The sequence below is a fragment of the Octopus bimaculoides genome, chromosome 10 (genome assembly GCF_046866305.1).
Source record: "Octopus bimaculoides isolate indiv1 chromosome 10, ASM4686630v1, whole genome shotgun sequence".
NCBI lineage: Eukaryota > Metazoa > Mollusca > Cephalopoda > Octopoda > Octopodidae > Octopus > Octopus bimaculoides.
Genome location: NC_142937.1, coordinates 55,908,394 through 55,924,830, shown reverse-complemented (window position 1 = coordinate 55,924,830; position 16,437 = coordinate 55,908,394). Strand labels below are relative to the sequence as shown.

The 16,437-nt window shown below is 33.0% G+C and overlaps 1 protein-coding gene across 2 annotated transcripts in view; it reads right to left on the bottom strand.

The window, feature by feature from the left end:
* Positions 1-743: 743 nt before the first annotated feature.
* Positions 744-16,437, bottom strand: part of LOC106881236 (prolyl 4-hydroxylase subunit alpha-1) — a 56,354-nt gene continuing 40,660 nt past the window's right edge. For both annotated transcript variants that reach the window (XM_014931546.3, XM_052971208.2), the window contains 6 exons: positions 10,835-10,943; positions 9,076-9,120; positions 6,302-6,346; positions 5,496-5,564; positions 4,475-4,547; positions 744-905 (listed from right to left, as the gene is read on the bottom strand). In XM_014931546.3, coding sequence (XP_014787032.2) covers positions 760-905; positions 4,475-4,547; positions 5,496-5,564; positions 6,302-6,346; positions 9,076-9,120; positions 10,835-10,943 — 487 coding nt within the window. In that variant the 3' untranslated portion in view covers positions 744-759. The remainder of the gene's footprint in view (positions 906-4,474; positions 4,548-5,495; positions 5,565-6,301; positions 6,347-9,075; positions 9,121-10,834; positions 10,944-16,437) is intronic.

Here is a 16,437-nt window from a genome sequence, read left to right as displayed (position 1 = left end):
TTTAATCTTCTTGATACCACCCCACCTGAAACTGCTTGTCATTCTATGATACAAACTTCTTGTTTCAAAGCGACCTAAATTAAAACCTTCCATAAAAACTTCATGCTTGTTTATGTTACAAATACTAACTTAATAATGATAAAATTATTTTACTAAATTCTTAATTATCTGCAAAATTAATTACGACAAAAGCAGTATATTTCAACTTTGGTAAAAGCAGGGGAAAGCAGAAATATAGTAGCAAAAGGATTAAAGTGATCTAAATTAAAACATTCCATCGATATTCTGTGTTAATTTATGTCCCCCAAACCAGTTTATTAATAACAAAGTTAGTTTACTAAATTCTTCAATATTTTCAACATTAATTAAAAAACAAAGCAGTGTATTTCAACAGAAATATTATGATAATTGTGTTAAGCCATGTTGCTAAATGCTACTTTTTATTCAAAACAAAGCAATTTTTATGTTAGCAAACCTTTTCATCTAAGAAAATAGGCATTGACTCTCACTGACACTAAATTACTGCTGCTGATTTTCAGTCAATGAATTGGTGAGCTGTCAGTAATCAGTTAAACAACCCAAACAGTCAAATATGTGAATGTAACTTTGTATTGTTTACAGGCTGTGAATGCAGTCTTCTGATTTTTTTTTTATATTTCCAGCACATAGATGCACCAAGAATTGCTTTAAAGAAATTTATAATGAGAACAGATGACAAAAAGAGAAAAACAAAAACAAAGGAATTAACTGTAGAGATTATTAAACTTTTTTATTTTCATTAACAGTATTATTCATAGTTACTTGTGGTTTCTGTTTCTTTTGTGGTCGCCATCGCAAGTCCCACGCTCTTCTCTCTGTCATTCGACAGTAATCAGCTTTGCCTTCATAGTACCCAATAGAGGCAACTGTAATTTAAAGAAAATAGAGTTTTTGTTCATTTCTCAACAATATTTATAAACATTCTTAGTTTATTGTTATATTTCACGACGGTCATTTTTTCTTCTTGACAAATAAACACAAGCATTATATATTCAATCTTCACTTGTTTATTATTATTCTTATTTTATATCCTTTGTCTGGAAATTTTTCATCACATGTCCTGTGACCTCTTCAGCAACTCTCTAGCCCATGTGTCTCCTTCTGTTCTGTTTAGTTCATTCTTAGTGTGATAATCATGTTTTATGGCATATCCAGATGAAGAAAGTCAGTGAGCATTAATATTTGATGGCCATCATATCAATTATTTAGTGCTTCCACTGGTTATGAAATTAAATCTCACCTCTGCATGGTACCTATATACAGTTAAACTAATCTGGCAATTGTTTAGTGTTTTTGCTTTGGGCACAAAACAATATTAACAGGATGTGATTCAATAATCCTGCATATTAAGCCAAACAGAAATATACATATAAACATATAAACACATACAAATATAAACTTATACATACATATATATATATACAACATTGTCGTGGCACTCCGTCAGTTATGATGATGAGGGTTCCAGTTGATCCAGTCAATGGAACAGCCTGCTTGTGAAATTAATGTGTAAGTGGCTGAGCACTCCACAGACACGTGTACCCTTAACATAGTTTTCAGGGAGATTCAGCGTGTCACAGTGTGCCCCTTTGAAATACGGGTATAGCAGAAACAGGAAGAGGAAGACAGCATAAGAGAAAGTTGTGGTGAAAGAGTACAGCAGGGTTCGCCACTACCCCTGCTGGAGCCTCATGGAGCTTTAGGTGTTTTCTCTCAATAAACACTCACAACGCCTGATCTGGGAATCGAAACCATGATCCCATGACCGTGAGTCTGCTGCCCTAACCACTGGGCCATTGCGCCTCCATACACACACACACACACATATATATACAGACAACATACATATACATAAAAAGAGGCTGAAATCATGTGATCTGGAGGTCCTGGCAGTCGAAGCAGCAGTGATTGTCTGCTGCAGATGATAGCTATGATATGCTTTTATACACCGAATAACCATATGAGAGTTTTCTCTCTTGGTAAATATTGCAGTATTTGTGTGTTCTAATGCAACATCCACTTTTAAATGGTCAGTATAAATATATATATATATATATATATATATACATTCATAGTAATTTAAGAAAAGTAGGGTATAAATACCACTTGCTAAGATCAAAGTCATAGCTCTAAAAAACCACCATAAAAATTATGATAAAGATACACATGAGCAATGCAATGACCAGTTCAGAAATAGGCTTACCTCTGAATGGAATACAAAGATAAGTAATACATATTTCAATACCAATTGATTTCGCGCTTTGCATGATAAACATGCTTTGTGATCTTCAGTTGAAAATAGCATTTAACATCTATTTCTAAAGTTAGAGATGCTCACGAGCTAATGTAGTGAATATTTTAGAAATAGATGTTAAATGCATTGCTCATGTGTATCTTTATCGTAATTTTTATGGTGGGTTTTTTTTTTTTTTTTGAGCTTTGGCTTTGATTTTATACCCTACTTTTCTTAAATTACTATATATTGTGCCTGTAAAGGTCTGAACTTGCTAGCCACCTTAATATTACTGTATATAACGGTAATAATATGACTTTATACACATACATATATGTATGCATGTATGTATGTATGTATATACAAAATCACAGACACATATAACAGTATAGTATAATTTTAATTAAAATTATATGACACTAGACTACCCATGACCTGTTGGGTCACTGGGAAAACCTGAGTTTCCCAGCAATGGAGTTTTGTTTCATGGGTTTTTTTTTTTTTCTTTTCCAGGTTATTTCATATGCTTTCAATGAATGTGACATCGAAATCACGTGTAAACAGCTCCTTTCCCCAGAAAAGCAAAGAATTGGCTGCTATTTGTTGCATGCTCTGCTACAACGTAACAGGTATTTCAGGTCCTTTATCACAAATAACTGTTATGTGGTAGCAGGGCTTGCTAGAAATAGCAGCCAAATCTTTGCAGGTGAAATACGGTGAATGCACTTGCAAAAAACCTATGGAAAGAAATTATTTCACACTGAGGTTATGAACAGGTCTTTTACGAAATATTTACCATCATTTTCATTTTAGAATATTTTTTAAATATGCCAAAAAGAATGTTTGTAATGGTATTCACTTGAAAATAATTTAAAAACATTAAGATACTGTCTGTTTAAAGAAAGCTAAAATATAAATACTTACTGTACAAACAACTTACATTTTTGAAATCACATTCACTTAAAAATATTTCTAAATGATTAAAATACATTTACTGTTAAAAAACAAATCGTATTTTTTTTGTTATCAAGTCACTGTGACTAATCGAAAGGTAAGAGTTTCTTCCCTTTCAGGATTAAGTTAATTTCGGAGAATTTTCCCATTATGCACCGTTTTGGGTATTTATACCCTGAAAACTCTTAATATGTCCACAACCACTTGTCCGATTTATATGAAATTTATTTTATTCCATTTGTATTTACATTTCAGGGGAAACTCAATTCATAGTATTTCTCTATTATGTGCTAGTTTGGCTGGGTAACATTGCAAGCAAGCAACTAGCCAACCAACCAAGATTCAAGCTGACTTTTAATGCATTATAGATAAAACCAGTACATCCTTATATATATATATATCAAAAGAGAAAACTAAAAAGAGATCTTGTGAACTATAGTCAAGTTTCTAATCACTACTCTCCATAGCAATATCATAGATTACATATAGAAAAAAGCAAAACTAGAGAGACTATTCACAAATAATTTAATTACATTATCTTACACACATTTCATTAACAATAATATCTATTATAAAAACAAAAAAAACCCCTTATAAATAGATTTCATTATCAAATTTTCAGGGATTGTATAACAATCGGGAATAACCTTTAACATATATATGAAGCCTCATATAGTGCTATGCTATTAACAAACGTAATAATTCTGTTAAAATGGGTCAAAGAATTCACTTGAATGATCATGCAGTAAAAGTAGAGAATTTTTCCTCATTGTGGTAGGAAACAGAACGCTTCTTGTCTCCATTGAATAGAGATAACAGTCTATCAGATGTCAAAGCTCAAAGCAAATCATTTCTATTTTTAATTGCTTGTATTTTACAGTTAACTGATAATTACCATTTACCTCTGCAGACACTGCAGTCAATATATATATATATATATATATATATATATATATATAAAATATATATACACACACACACACACACATGCACACACACACACACACACACACACACACACACACACATACATATATATGCAAGTGTGTGTATGTGTGTATACACACGCACACATATACATATATATATGTATATACATACATACACACACACACATATACATACATACACATATACTTGAATTCATGCATACATATACACATAACAAGAGACTGATACTCCTCCAATAGTTATGACTTAACAGTCAATCAATGAAATCAATGAAGAATATACTGAGAGTCAACTTACGCCACAATGAACCATGGGATAGAGGGCAGACTGCTGGGTATAGATGAATAGCATACCAGAAGAGGGCAGATCCCTGTTCAAAGAAAAAAAAAGATAATGCTTTTGATCCTTGTTTCCATTAAAATTAACATTATCAAATTTTTAAATAAAATGTTAAAACAATATAAAATAATGAATTGTAATGCACCCAAGCTTTGTAGCACTTTGTCTTGACATCACATGATAGTTGTAAATGAGTGTCACTGTCATACAAGCAGTGTCATTCATTTCCAGTATTCTGTGGAAACATGTCTGGCCATGGGGAAATATTACCTTGCTGGGAAATAAGTGAAAGTAAGGGTCAGGAAGGGCATCCAGTGAATGAAAATCTTCTTCAATAAACTCCCACTGATCAAATGAAGCAAGGGAAAGTGAACCTTAAAACAATTATGACGTTGATGATGATGCTTAATGCAGGATATCTTTATAGATATCCTGCATTAAGTCTTATTCTCACTAGAGAGCTTGTGTTGCATGGAGAGTACGACAGAATTTTGCAAACAAAATGTTTTTTTCAAACCTGCACACTCTATGGATATTTTTTTTCAACTTAAAAGCTGAATATATTGACCTTCTAAATATATTTTTTATTCTTCCCTTCTCCCCTCTATCACTTTCACTCCCAGCACTGTTCTCTCTATTACTCTCTCCATTACCATTCTCTTACATCTCTTTCATCCATTATAGGGACTCTCTCACCTTGTGAGCTATGTCTCTGTAATCTTTCTATATCAACAGGAGGGACAAACTGGGGTCTTTTCTGTAGTTGTGATGATGGTGGTCTTACTATTTAGACTTATGCAGACCTGTGATCAAAGACATTCCAGCCATGACCTTCCTGCATTATATTTATAAGTCATCAGCACCCATTGATAAGAGAAAAGGAAGATGAAGTGAGAGAGACAGGGAGAGATGAAGAGAAAGAGAGAGAGAAGAGGGGAGAGAGAGAGAGAGAGAGAGAGTAAATTTGCTAATTGCTTACCTTTTTTACAGTAGTTGTAATATTGGCAAATGGGAAGACAATTTCAGCTCCTTCCAAGACGTCATTCAACTAGAAAATATATAAAATAACAAATATATTTAAAGGTTTCCATTAAATATTCTGACAACTTTAAAAAAGCTGATACAATACATGGGGGAGGTAACTTCTCTACCACCTGTTTATATGAATGAATCTTCTACTAACATTATCAATGTAAAATGTTATTACACATTGTAAACATCAATTTAAAAGAAAGTTTAAACCTCTTGGCTTTCTTTCCATCCCAAATTAGTGATTATAATGAGTAATTTAAGCATCATCATCATCATCATCACATCATTATTTTAACTCCCACTTTTCCATGCTTGCATAGGTCAGATAAATTTTGTTGAATCAGTTCTGTTATGGCTGGGTGTCCTTCTTGTTGCCAACTCTCACCCGTTTTCAAGCAAGGTAACCACCAAGCTTTGAAATAATATTAGATATTTCTATAAAGAATTAGAGATTATCTACAAAAGAAAACATATGATAGTCTTAGAAAGTCCAACACAATAGTTAATATTTTCAGATACTAAGGTAGCAAGCTAGCAGAATTGTTAATGCATGGGGCAAAAGGCTTAGCAGCATTTTGTCCATCTTCACATTCTGAGTTCAGATTCTACTGAGGTAGACTTTACCTTTCATCCTTTCAGGATCAATAAAATAAGGGCCAGCGAAACACCGGGGCCAATGTAATCAACTTAACCCTTACCCTAAACTTGCTGGCTTTGTATCAAAATTTGAAATCAGTATTTTCAGATACTTACAGCAACCAAAAAAGAACCAATTTGTCCACCAGTAGATGGCACTGGCTGAAAATCAAGAACAAACATAAATTAGTTTAAGAAAAAATCAAGAACAAACATAAATTAGTTTAAGAAAAAAACAACATCAGTTAGCCATTCAGAAACACACAACAACCATCAACTTCACTTAAATATTTATTTGTAATATATGAAAATTTTTGTTGCTCAAAACAGCACAATTTTTTGCCAGTGGACAGGTTGCAGTTTTGAGTGATGAAAATTTTGTTATCATATCAAAAATAAATGTTTCATTGAAGTTGACTATCTCCGTGTTTCTGAATGGCCAACTTATGTCTTCCACACTATAATCGCTTTAGTTTCAGCAGAAAACCTCAAATCAAAACTCTTGCTATATAAGTACATCTCCAAAAGCAAAAAGATTTTACAAAAAGTGCAAAATAAAACAATTTGGAAACATTATTAAATCATGAATTAATAGATGTAAAATAACATAATTACATTGGTCTATGTTGTTAGGACTGGCTATTGTTTAATCCTCAATCAACCTTCTTTGAACAGATCTATTATCAAAGCATTCCAACCGTGACCATCTCATTTTATTTTCAGGTCTAATGTATCTAGGATTACATTATCCAATATGTTTATCTTATTGTAAGATCATATGATTGTTTGAATGGTTTGTTTAAGGATGATAAACAAAATACCCATGTTTCCAGTGGTGAATTATTTAAACCCCAACAAATTCCTCTCAATACATGGCTAGTATGCTCCCCCACTACTCCTGCACATGCTCAGAGATGCACATGTTATTGGTTACTAAGGGACATGCTCAAGTGGTTAAGGTCAAGCAACTGACAAGTAAATCTGTGATATTGAGCAGAATATTTGCTGTAGCCCATCCTTTATACCAAGTCAAAACATATAAGTGCTAACCCTTCCAATAAGTTAAAATCAGAAGCCATGAGAACCACTACCTAGTGCTGCATCGCTATTATTATTATTATCATTATTATTATTATTATTATTATTATTATTATTATTATTATTATTATTATTATTATTATTATTATCATTATTATTATTATTATTATTGAGTGGGAGAGCAAAGTGACACTGGGGTAAAGTATATGAAGCCAGTATACCCATCATGACTACCTGTCTAAACTGGGTACACCAGGCACATGTATCACAGCCATATGTGCACAGTATGGTGATCTCACATCAAGACAAACAGCTCATGACCTTGCAGGTTGGGCCCAGTTATAATTTTCTTCAGGTTGAGTATCCCATCCCACTCAAAAGGTTCTTGAATAAGAGTTGTTTAAAGATGTTGGAGAAAACAAATTATTATTATTATTATTATTATTATTATTATTATTATTATTATTATTATTATTATCTAATGACAGTGAGCTAGCAGAATTGTTAGCACTTTGTACAAAATGCTAAGCAGCATGTCTGTCTTTTCATTCTGAATTCGTATTCTGCTGAGGTCAACTTTGCCTTTCATCCTTTCAGGTTGAAAAAATAAGTCCCAGATGAACACTGGAACCAATGTAGTTGACAGACCCCACTCCTCAGAAAATGATGGCCCTGAGTCAAAATTTGAAACCATCAATATTATTATTATTATTATTATTATTATTATTATTCAGTAGTTTTATTTTTATAACGTGCTTTCACTTCACTACCGAGCGCAGCTCTGTGCGCCTTGGGTATGTGCTGTGGTTTGCTGTGGTGCTCTTATGTTTACTGTATTGAAAGTGTTTTGCATAGGATGTGTGCAGTACCCAGTAGTGCAATTTTCTGTATGTTATATATATTTGTAAGTCCTGCTATTTTTGTTATGTATTTGTCTGAATATTATTTTATTATACCTAAGGCACCTACTATGATAGGAATTGTTTCTGTTTTTAGATTCCACATTCGAGTTATCTCTATTTCCAGGTCTTTGTATTTTGAAAGTTTTTCCATTTCTTTTAGAGAAACGTTGTCATCTGCTGGTATTGATACATCAATTAGAAAGCATTTTTTTTCTTCATGATCTTTGACAACTATATCTGGTCTATTTCCCTTAATTTCTCTATCTGTGTGTATTGGCATATCCCAGAGTATGGTTGCTTTCTCGTTTTCTGTGACCTTTTCTGGCGTGTGTTTATACCATCTTTTTTCTGTTGTTATTCCATAATGTTGGCATAGCTTCCAGTGTATATAGGTCCCAGCTCTGTCGTGTCTGTGGATATATTCCTTCTTAGCCAGGACTGGGCAGCCAGAGATAATATGATTTATTGTTTCTTGTCGATCTCCACATATTCTACAGTTACTTGTTATATTTCTTTTCATTATGTGTTTTTGGTTTATTATTATTATTATTATTATTATTATTATTAAGACAGTGAGCTGGTAGAATCGTTAGCGCACCAGATGAAATTCTTAGCGGTATTTTGGTCATCACTATATTATGAGTTTAAATTCCATCGAGGTTGACTTTGCCTTTCATCCTTTTAGGAGTTGATAAATTAAGCATCAATGAAACACTGGGTGTGTTGAAATTGACTCATCCCCTCCCGCAAAATAGCTAGCCTTGTGATAAAATTTTAAACCATTATTATTATTATTATTATTATTATTATTATTATTATTATTATTATTAGCAGCAGCAGCAGCGGTGGTAGTAGTAGTAGTAGTAGTAGTAGTAGTAGTAGTAGTAGTAGTAATAGCAGCAGCAGCAGCAGCAGTAGTAGTAGTAGTAGTAGTAGTAGTAATATACTTACTGCATGCAGAGGTGCAAAAAAGCCTTGGAGTCCAAAGTTACGAATCTGTAAAATATTTATGTCAAATATCAATGAAGATGATCCTTAAAACCATGATGTTATAATACTATGTGAGAAAAGATAACTGTAGGAATAACTAGTTAATTTGTGTTTCATCAGACATCAGTTTTTATTAAATGAACACTGGCAAGAGTTTTAAAACCAAAAATATTTTGAAACAGATTATAGAGCTAGAACCAAAGTCATTATTCATGGTGACAATATGGCACCAAATCTAATATTAGTCTATTGGCTTTCATCTAAAGAAGCTTATGTCAAGTAAAAGTTTGTCTTGTCAATATCTTAACTCTGTAAGGCAGTGAGCTGGTAGAATTGTTACCAAACTGGATAAAATGCTTAGCAACATTTCTTCCATACTTTATGTTCTGAGTTCAAATGCTGCTGGGTAGACTTTGCCTTTCATCTGTTTTACATCAATAAAATAAGTATCAGTTCAGTACTGGAGTCGATGTAATGAACTAGCCCTCTTCTCAAAATTGCTGGCCTTATGCCAAAATTATAAAGCAGTATTTTAACTCAGTAACATAATGTTTCACATTAAGTCATTCAGCCATTTGTATAATTTTTGTATGGTATCCTAGACTTTGAAGTAATAGTGGTACCAGTGTCATATTATTAACTAGTGTCATCTCACCCAATAAATCAATAAATGGTCTGAAAATTTTCTGATTCTTTAATTTCCATTAATTTTTTCACTTAATTTCTGTTTATCATTTTTATATTTCTGTTTCATGCCATGTGTGTCAGATGTGGTTGAATGGTTAAGAAATTAGCTTTACAGTTATACAGTCAATGTTTCAAACTCTCTGCAGGTTAGCATTGACAAATGTTTTTTATGATAGAGATCCATATTTTGTGAGAGAAACTTAGTTAATGGAGACTATATAGAAGTCCTTTGAATGGATGATACCAGTAATTTTAATAAGTAGCTTTGTCACATTGAGTCAATGCTGACTTTCTCTGAGCATTTACATTAACAGTGTCTGTGGAATAATGAGCCACTTATCCTTTATTCCAAAAAAGAGATTGAACAACTGGAAAACTCATTTTTGAAACCAACAACAAATTCATTTCCATTTTTTACTTTAATCTGAGTTCCATCTTCACAGTAATTATTCTTGTTTATATTGGACTCTACCAATAAATCATTAAATCTGTGACTAAAGACAAATATTTTGTAATCTAGAACAGAGTTCAGCAAACTGGTTAATATTAAACTCTGGAAGTCTACGTGGTTATCCAAAGGGTGAATCTTCAACTATATCAATGTAATATAACTGAATTTTTATTTTTATTTATCAATTTCGAAAAATACTTTCATTAATTTTCATTAACTATTCTTCATTAAAGAGCAGTAACGACACAAAAGAACAAAGGATTTAATGTTTTTAAATCAAGAAATTTTTTATTAATTGTACTTCTTAATTTTATTTTAGAAATTTACATGATGGGTCTCAATATGTTATCAACAATTCCATAAAGGGCTATAAGAAGTTTTCTGATTTCTGTTTTAGAAGTACAAAATATCATGATATTTGAGAGTGGTTTTGACAACATAAGTGAAGTGAGTTAGTAGCCATCTTGATCTGGACAACAGGTCAATATAGTGACTCAGCAAAACTTCTTGCTCTGTGGTATTCATCCCTAAAATTAATAATTAAATAGTGACTGTTAATAAACTGGTATATTTTATACAAACCTCCATAACGCTAGATTCCAGTGGAGGGAATACCAAGTTCTTTAAATTTGTAAAATGTCTTTTCAGCTCATTTTGTTTCTGTGATTTCATTTTTGCATCAAGTGAAATCCTGAAGAAGAAAAGAGATTTATATGAGAAAGAGAGAAAGCAAGTGACCTTGGTTAATAGGTGTTAATGGAAGAAGAAAGGATGGTTAAACTTCTTACTGAGGACAGTGGAGATAATGAGGATGATAAGCAAGAAAACCAGCTTAAAGCATATATATAAGGAATTGCATCAGATATAGATGAACCCCAAACACTCTATCTTTACTCCATTGGGTATTGGCATCCATCATTCACCCTCATCTCTTGCAAATCTTCATGTTGTTACCCTTGTCCTCTCTGGTTCTGGTGTCATGATAAAATACACCAGTGCACCCATTAAGTATGAGATCAAGCAGATCCTTTAGTCTTATGAAAGATATGACAACCTCTCTAGGACTGACATCACAATAAATGAATATACTTAGTGCACTCTGTCAAGTGGTTAGTGTTAGGAGGGACATCCAGCTATGGAAACTAAGTCAAAAATGAAATTCTTGAGAGGTGATCCTCCAACATATCTAGGAGGGCAGCAGAGACCTGTCCAACCCTAGCCTAGAACAAGACATAAAATAATCATGATGATGATGATGATGATATATATATATATATATATATAGCCTTTTGTATGTGGAAGATGCACAGGTACAATAAATGCCGAAAATGTACAGAAAATAGACTTCATCAACTGCCAAGGGGGTAAGCTAGAGGTAGTAGATAGCTTCCATTATCTACGTGACCAAGTTAGTAGCAGAGGTGGACGCTCCAAGAGTGTAGCTATGAGAATAAGATTAGGCTGGGCAAAGTTCAGAGAGCTCCTACCTCTGCTGGCAACAAAGGGCCTCTCCCTCAGAGTGAAAAGCAGGTTGTATGATGCCTGTGTGCAAATAGCTATGCTGCATGGTAGTGAAAGATGGGCTGTGACAGCTGAGGATATGCATAGGTTTGAAAGAAATGAAGCCAGTATACTTCACTAGATGTGCAATGTGTGCATATCCAACAGCATGTAAGCATCTTGAGAGAAAAGTTAGGCATAAGAATCATTAGATGTGGTGTGCAAGAGAGACGACTGAGCTGGTGTGGTCATGTGATGTGCATGAATGAGGACAGCTGTGTAAAGAAGTGTTGATCTTTAACTGTGAAGGGAACCTGTTGTAGAGGTAGACCCAGGAAGACATGGGACGAGGTGGTGAAGCATGATCTTCAAACTTTGGGCCTTGCAGAAGCAATCACTAGTGACCAAGACCTTTAGCAATATGCTGTGCTTGAGAAGACCTGTCAAGCCAAGTGAAATCGCAGTTGTGGCTCATGCTGGTGTCACATAACTGGCACCCATGCTGGTGGCATGTAAAAAGCACCTTTTGAGAATTGGACCTCACAGAGACAAAGTGGCTGAGCTCCTTTTGAGTGTTGGGCTTCATGGAGGCAATGACTGAGACCTTTGGCTCGAGTGTTGCACCTCACGGAGGCAATGACCAATACCTTTAGCATTATGTCATACCTGAGAAGAAGAGCCATCAAGCCAAGCAAAATCGCAGTCATGGTAGATACCGGTGTCACGCAAATGGCACCCGTGCTGGTGGCATGTAAAAGCACCCATTATACTCTTGGAGTGGTTGATGTTAAAAAGGGCATCCAGCTGTAGAGATCATGCTAAATCAGACTGGAGACTGGTGCAGCCTTCCAGCTTGCAAGCCCTGATCAACCCGTCCAACCCATGCCAGCATGGACAACAGTCGTTAAATGATGGTGAGAATAATGATGATGATGATGCTGGTGGTGGTGGTGGTGGTGGTGTTGGTTTCGGCGGCAGTGGTGATGACGACGATGATGATGATGATAATGATGATGGGGATATACATACATACACACACACACACACACATACACATATACCATAAGCACATAATTGTGAAACAAGGTGGAAAAAAGAGTACTCAAATACTAGAGGTACAGTAATATGCTTTATTTAAAAGCAAGAGAAATATCACAAAAACTGTTACTCAGTTTCACGTTCCCATTCGTCGGGGAGTTTTGTTAGAATGGAACAGAAATGATGATATAATTGAACAAAAACAAAAACTAATTTAAAGGATACACCTTTAAAAATGGTTTTGTTTCATTGGTCCTTTCAATTAACGGTCTTAAGCATGCAATGAACAAAATAAATTTAGTATAAATTCATCTTAAATCGAAGAAAACCTTAAATCAAAGGACAGATTCCAAATACGTATGGTAAATAATCATATACGAAATATAAGTCAATTAATACATTAAAATTAAAATTAAAAATGTCACGCTATATTACATAAATATTTTTTTCAGCAGTTTTTTAAGGGTTCTAGCAATGTATCCAGTAGAAAGAGGAAAGATACTTTGAGTAAGGAGAGAAAAGAAAGAGAAATAGATCACAAAATATGTGTAATGAACGTACATATAAAATAAAAAATAAAAACTATATATATGTATATATATATATATATATATATATATATATATATATATATATATACTCCAAGAGAGTTAGGGGTTGAAGATTCAACCCACTAAGGGATAGTATCTATCCAATATGGTTTTATATATCGTTTGTAGGCTTTTTTATGTGCCTTATATTTCTATATTTTCATTTTTTATTTTTTTTATTTTTACTTTATTCTTATTTTATATTTGTATTGAATTTTGTAAATCTCTGAAGAGGCCTAGCGAATCATGCATGTACCCCCATTACATCATTTTCATTTACTAATTATTCCGGTGTACAGGAGCTATAGAGATAGAATGGGACATGCCAACGCTAGGCCAAAACAGCTGTAAGTTTCTGTCCCTTCCCCAATTACTAAATGTCCTTTATATTTGAAATCATAATTGTTAATATGACATGGTATGTCATAAGTGTCTGTATATTGTGTTTTTTGTCAATTTAGTTATAAAATAAACAGATTAATCAACAGAATACATTGTCTGCAAGTCGATGGGTACCGCATATTCTCCTCCATTTTCTCATTACTATGCATATATATATATATATATATATATACGTAAGTATACTTTTGCATACAAATACACATATATATGATTACGTATATAAATATGCAGAAATATGTACGTAAATACATATTCACACAAATATAAGTGTATACATATACACCCATGTACTATGTACGTAAATATAAACATACACGTATACTTACACACATACACAGACGTACAGATACAAATACATATGCATGCCTACAATACATGCATCCACATAAAAACACATCTAGATCCCAACGTATATTTACAAACAACTTTTTTTTTAAATTGCTCAGTATATATAATATTAAAATCGGATAAAAGACATTTGCAAAATTCAGCACCATGCGTAGAATTATCTATAAATATAACAATTAAATAGGTTCGTAAAATACAATAAAATAAAATAAAATACTAAAAGCTTAAACTTGAAAATAATATATATAACAGTCAAAGGCCTTCTTAAATAATATGTTGAAATATATACAATATCATTGTGATGCGAAACAACCATATACTACAAAACACGAATTCAACAGTGATATTGGAAATCAGTTCAAGAATCAAAAATATATTCTATCCATATGGTATTTTGTCAGCTGACATTATAAATTTTGATGCGTGCCAGCAGGAATTTAAGAGTTTGTGTCTTTGATTCAAAGCTCTATTGTCCGGGTATAGAATATGGAATTTTTCCGAAAGGCATATATCACATTTGATGGGTCTTTTATGAGCACCATGCCTGTAAGCTGATGTTTTATCCAAAATTTTCCATGTCACGTTGAAAGGATGGGTTTCATTTTCTTTCAATTCCCAGGCATGTTTTGCCAGACTGGTCTTTGTCCTATTTTCGGGGTACCAGAAGGAATTTCTATAGGAATAGAATTTGGTTTTGAAAGAATTTTCTGAAGCCTCTATGTATGTTTTATATTCACATGAGCCTTCTATTTGTACTTTGGCCCTATACACAACCTCTTTCTCCAGACATTTTCCTTCCAACAGACAGGTGATCTCATCTTTGAAATTGCAATTCTTCGGATCAGAATCGGCACTGCGGTTATTTGTAATTATTTTCATGTTGTGTTGGCTAATGAAAGAGGCGAAGTTTTTACAACAAGAATAGCTAATCTTCAGCGTTCTTCTATTAAATATTCTGTAAAACTTATGGCTAGGTTGAAAATGTTTAGAGACTAATTTTAAGAAGTAACAGTTTTTGTGATATTTCTCCTGCTTTTAGATAAAGTATATACACATATATACAGATGCACGCATACACATACATATATACATCCATACACACACTATTCCAGTGCAGACATACATATATAAATAGCTAAATGATGGAAAATGGAATAAACAACATTCTTTATTAAAAATCACAATTGTTTCGACACATTCTTACATATTTAGTACATTAGTGAGGTGTTGTGTAATCATTATCCTATATCCAAGTTGTAAAATGCACCTCTTCTGGTGATTGTTTAAATAAGCCCTTTGTTAGATCCTACTGTCATTTCACAAAGTGCATTTTACATCTTCGATGTGTGGTAAGGATTATACAACACCTCACCAATGTACTTGAGGTGTAAAAATGTGTCAAAACAACTGTAGTGACTTTAAATAAAAAATGTCATTCATTCTGTTTTCTGTCATTTATCTATTTATATAAACTTTATGGATACTCTGGAATTCCTTATGTATATCCAACAGTAAGAGTATTCCACTGTATGATGACATCAGGTAGCCAATAACGATGGACGAGCTTGGCATAGCATTCTACAAGGTTTTTATCTGACTTTTATTCAACATAGATACATATACATACATACATACATACATACATACATACATACACACATACATACATGCATACATACATACATATATACATGTAATATATACACTCACATTCATACAATACATGCATATAAACACACATACATGTAATGCATGCATACATACACACATACATGCATACACAAACACACAATTACATACATTCAGAAATAACAGACAATTTTACTTCAACATTTCTGTTTGAATAAATAACAAAATATCAACAATAAACATAACTAAAATAACAAAAAAAAAACAGCACTAACAAGAGTAATACTAACAATAATACAGCAATCTAAAAGTCAAAGTTATCACTATATTTTTTCCACTGTTGTTAACATAAAATGAAAGTTGCCACATGGTGCAATTAATCCATTCTTCCAATAATCACTATTTACTGACAGCTGTTTGAAACTTGAAGCACAAATGTTCAACATGACACACCATCAATACCTAACACAATGTACAGTCAATAATTCATTACTTTTGAGCAGTGATTTGTTTGGAATGGGGTGGGGATACATCTTTTATTTGTAGTTTAACATTTTCACATTAGATTCTTCTTTTTTTACTGAACAACATTTATTTCAGAGAAAATATTGATTGAAATACTTTTATTTGTTGTTTTTTCTTTATGTATTTTATTTTCTCCTTGTTAAGAGTTGGGAG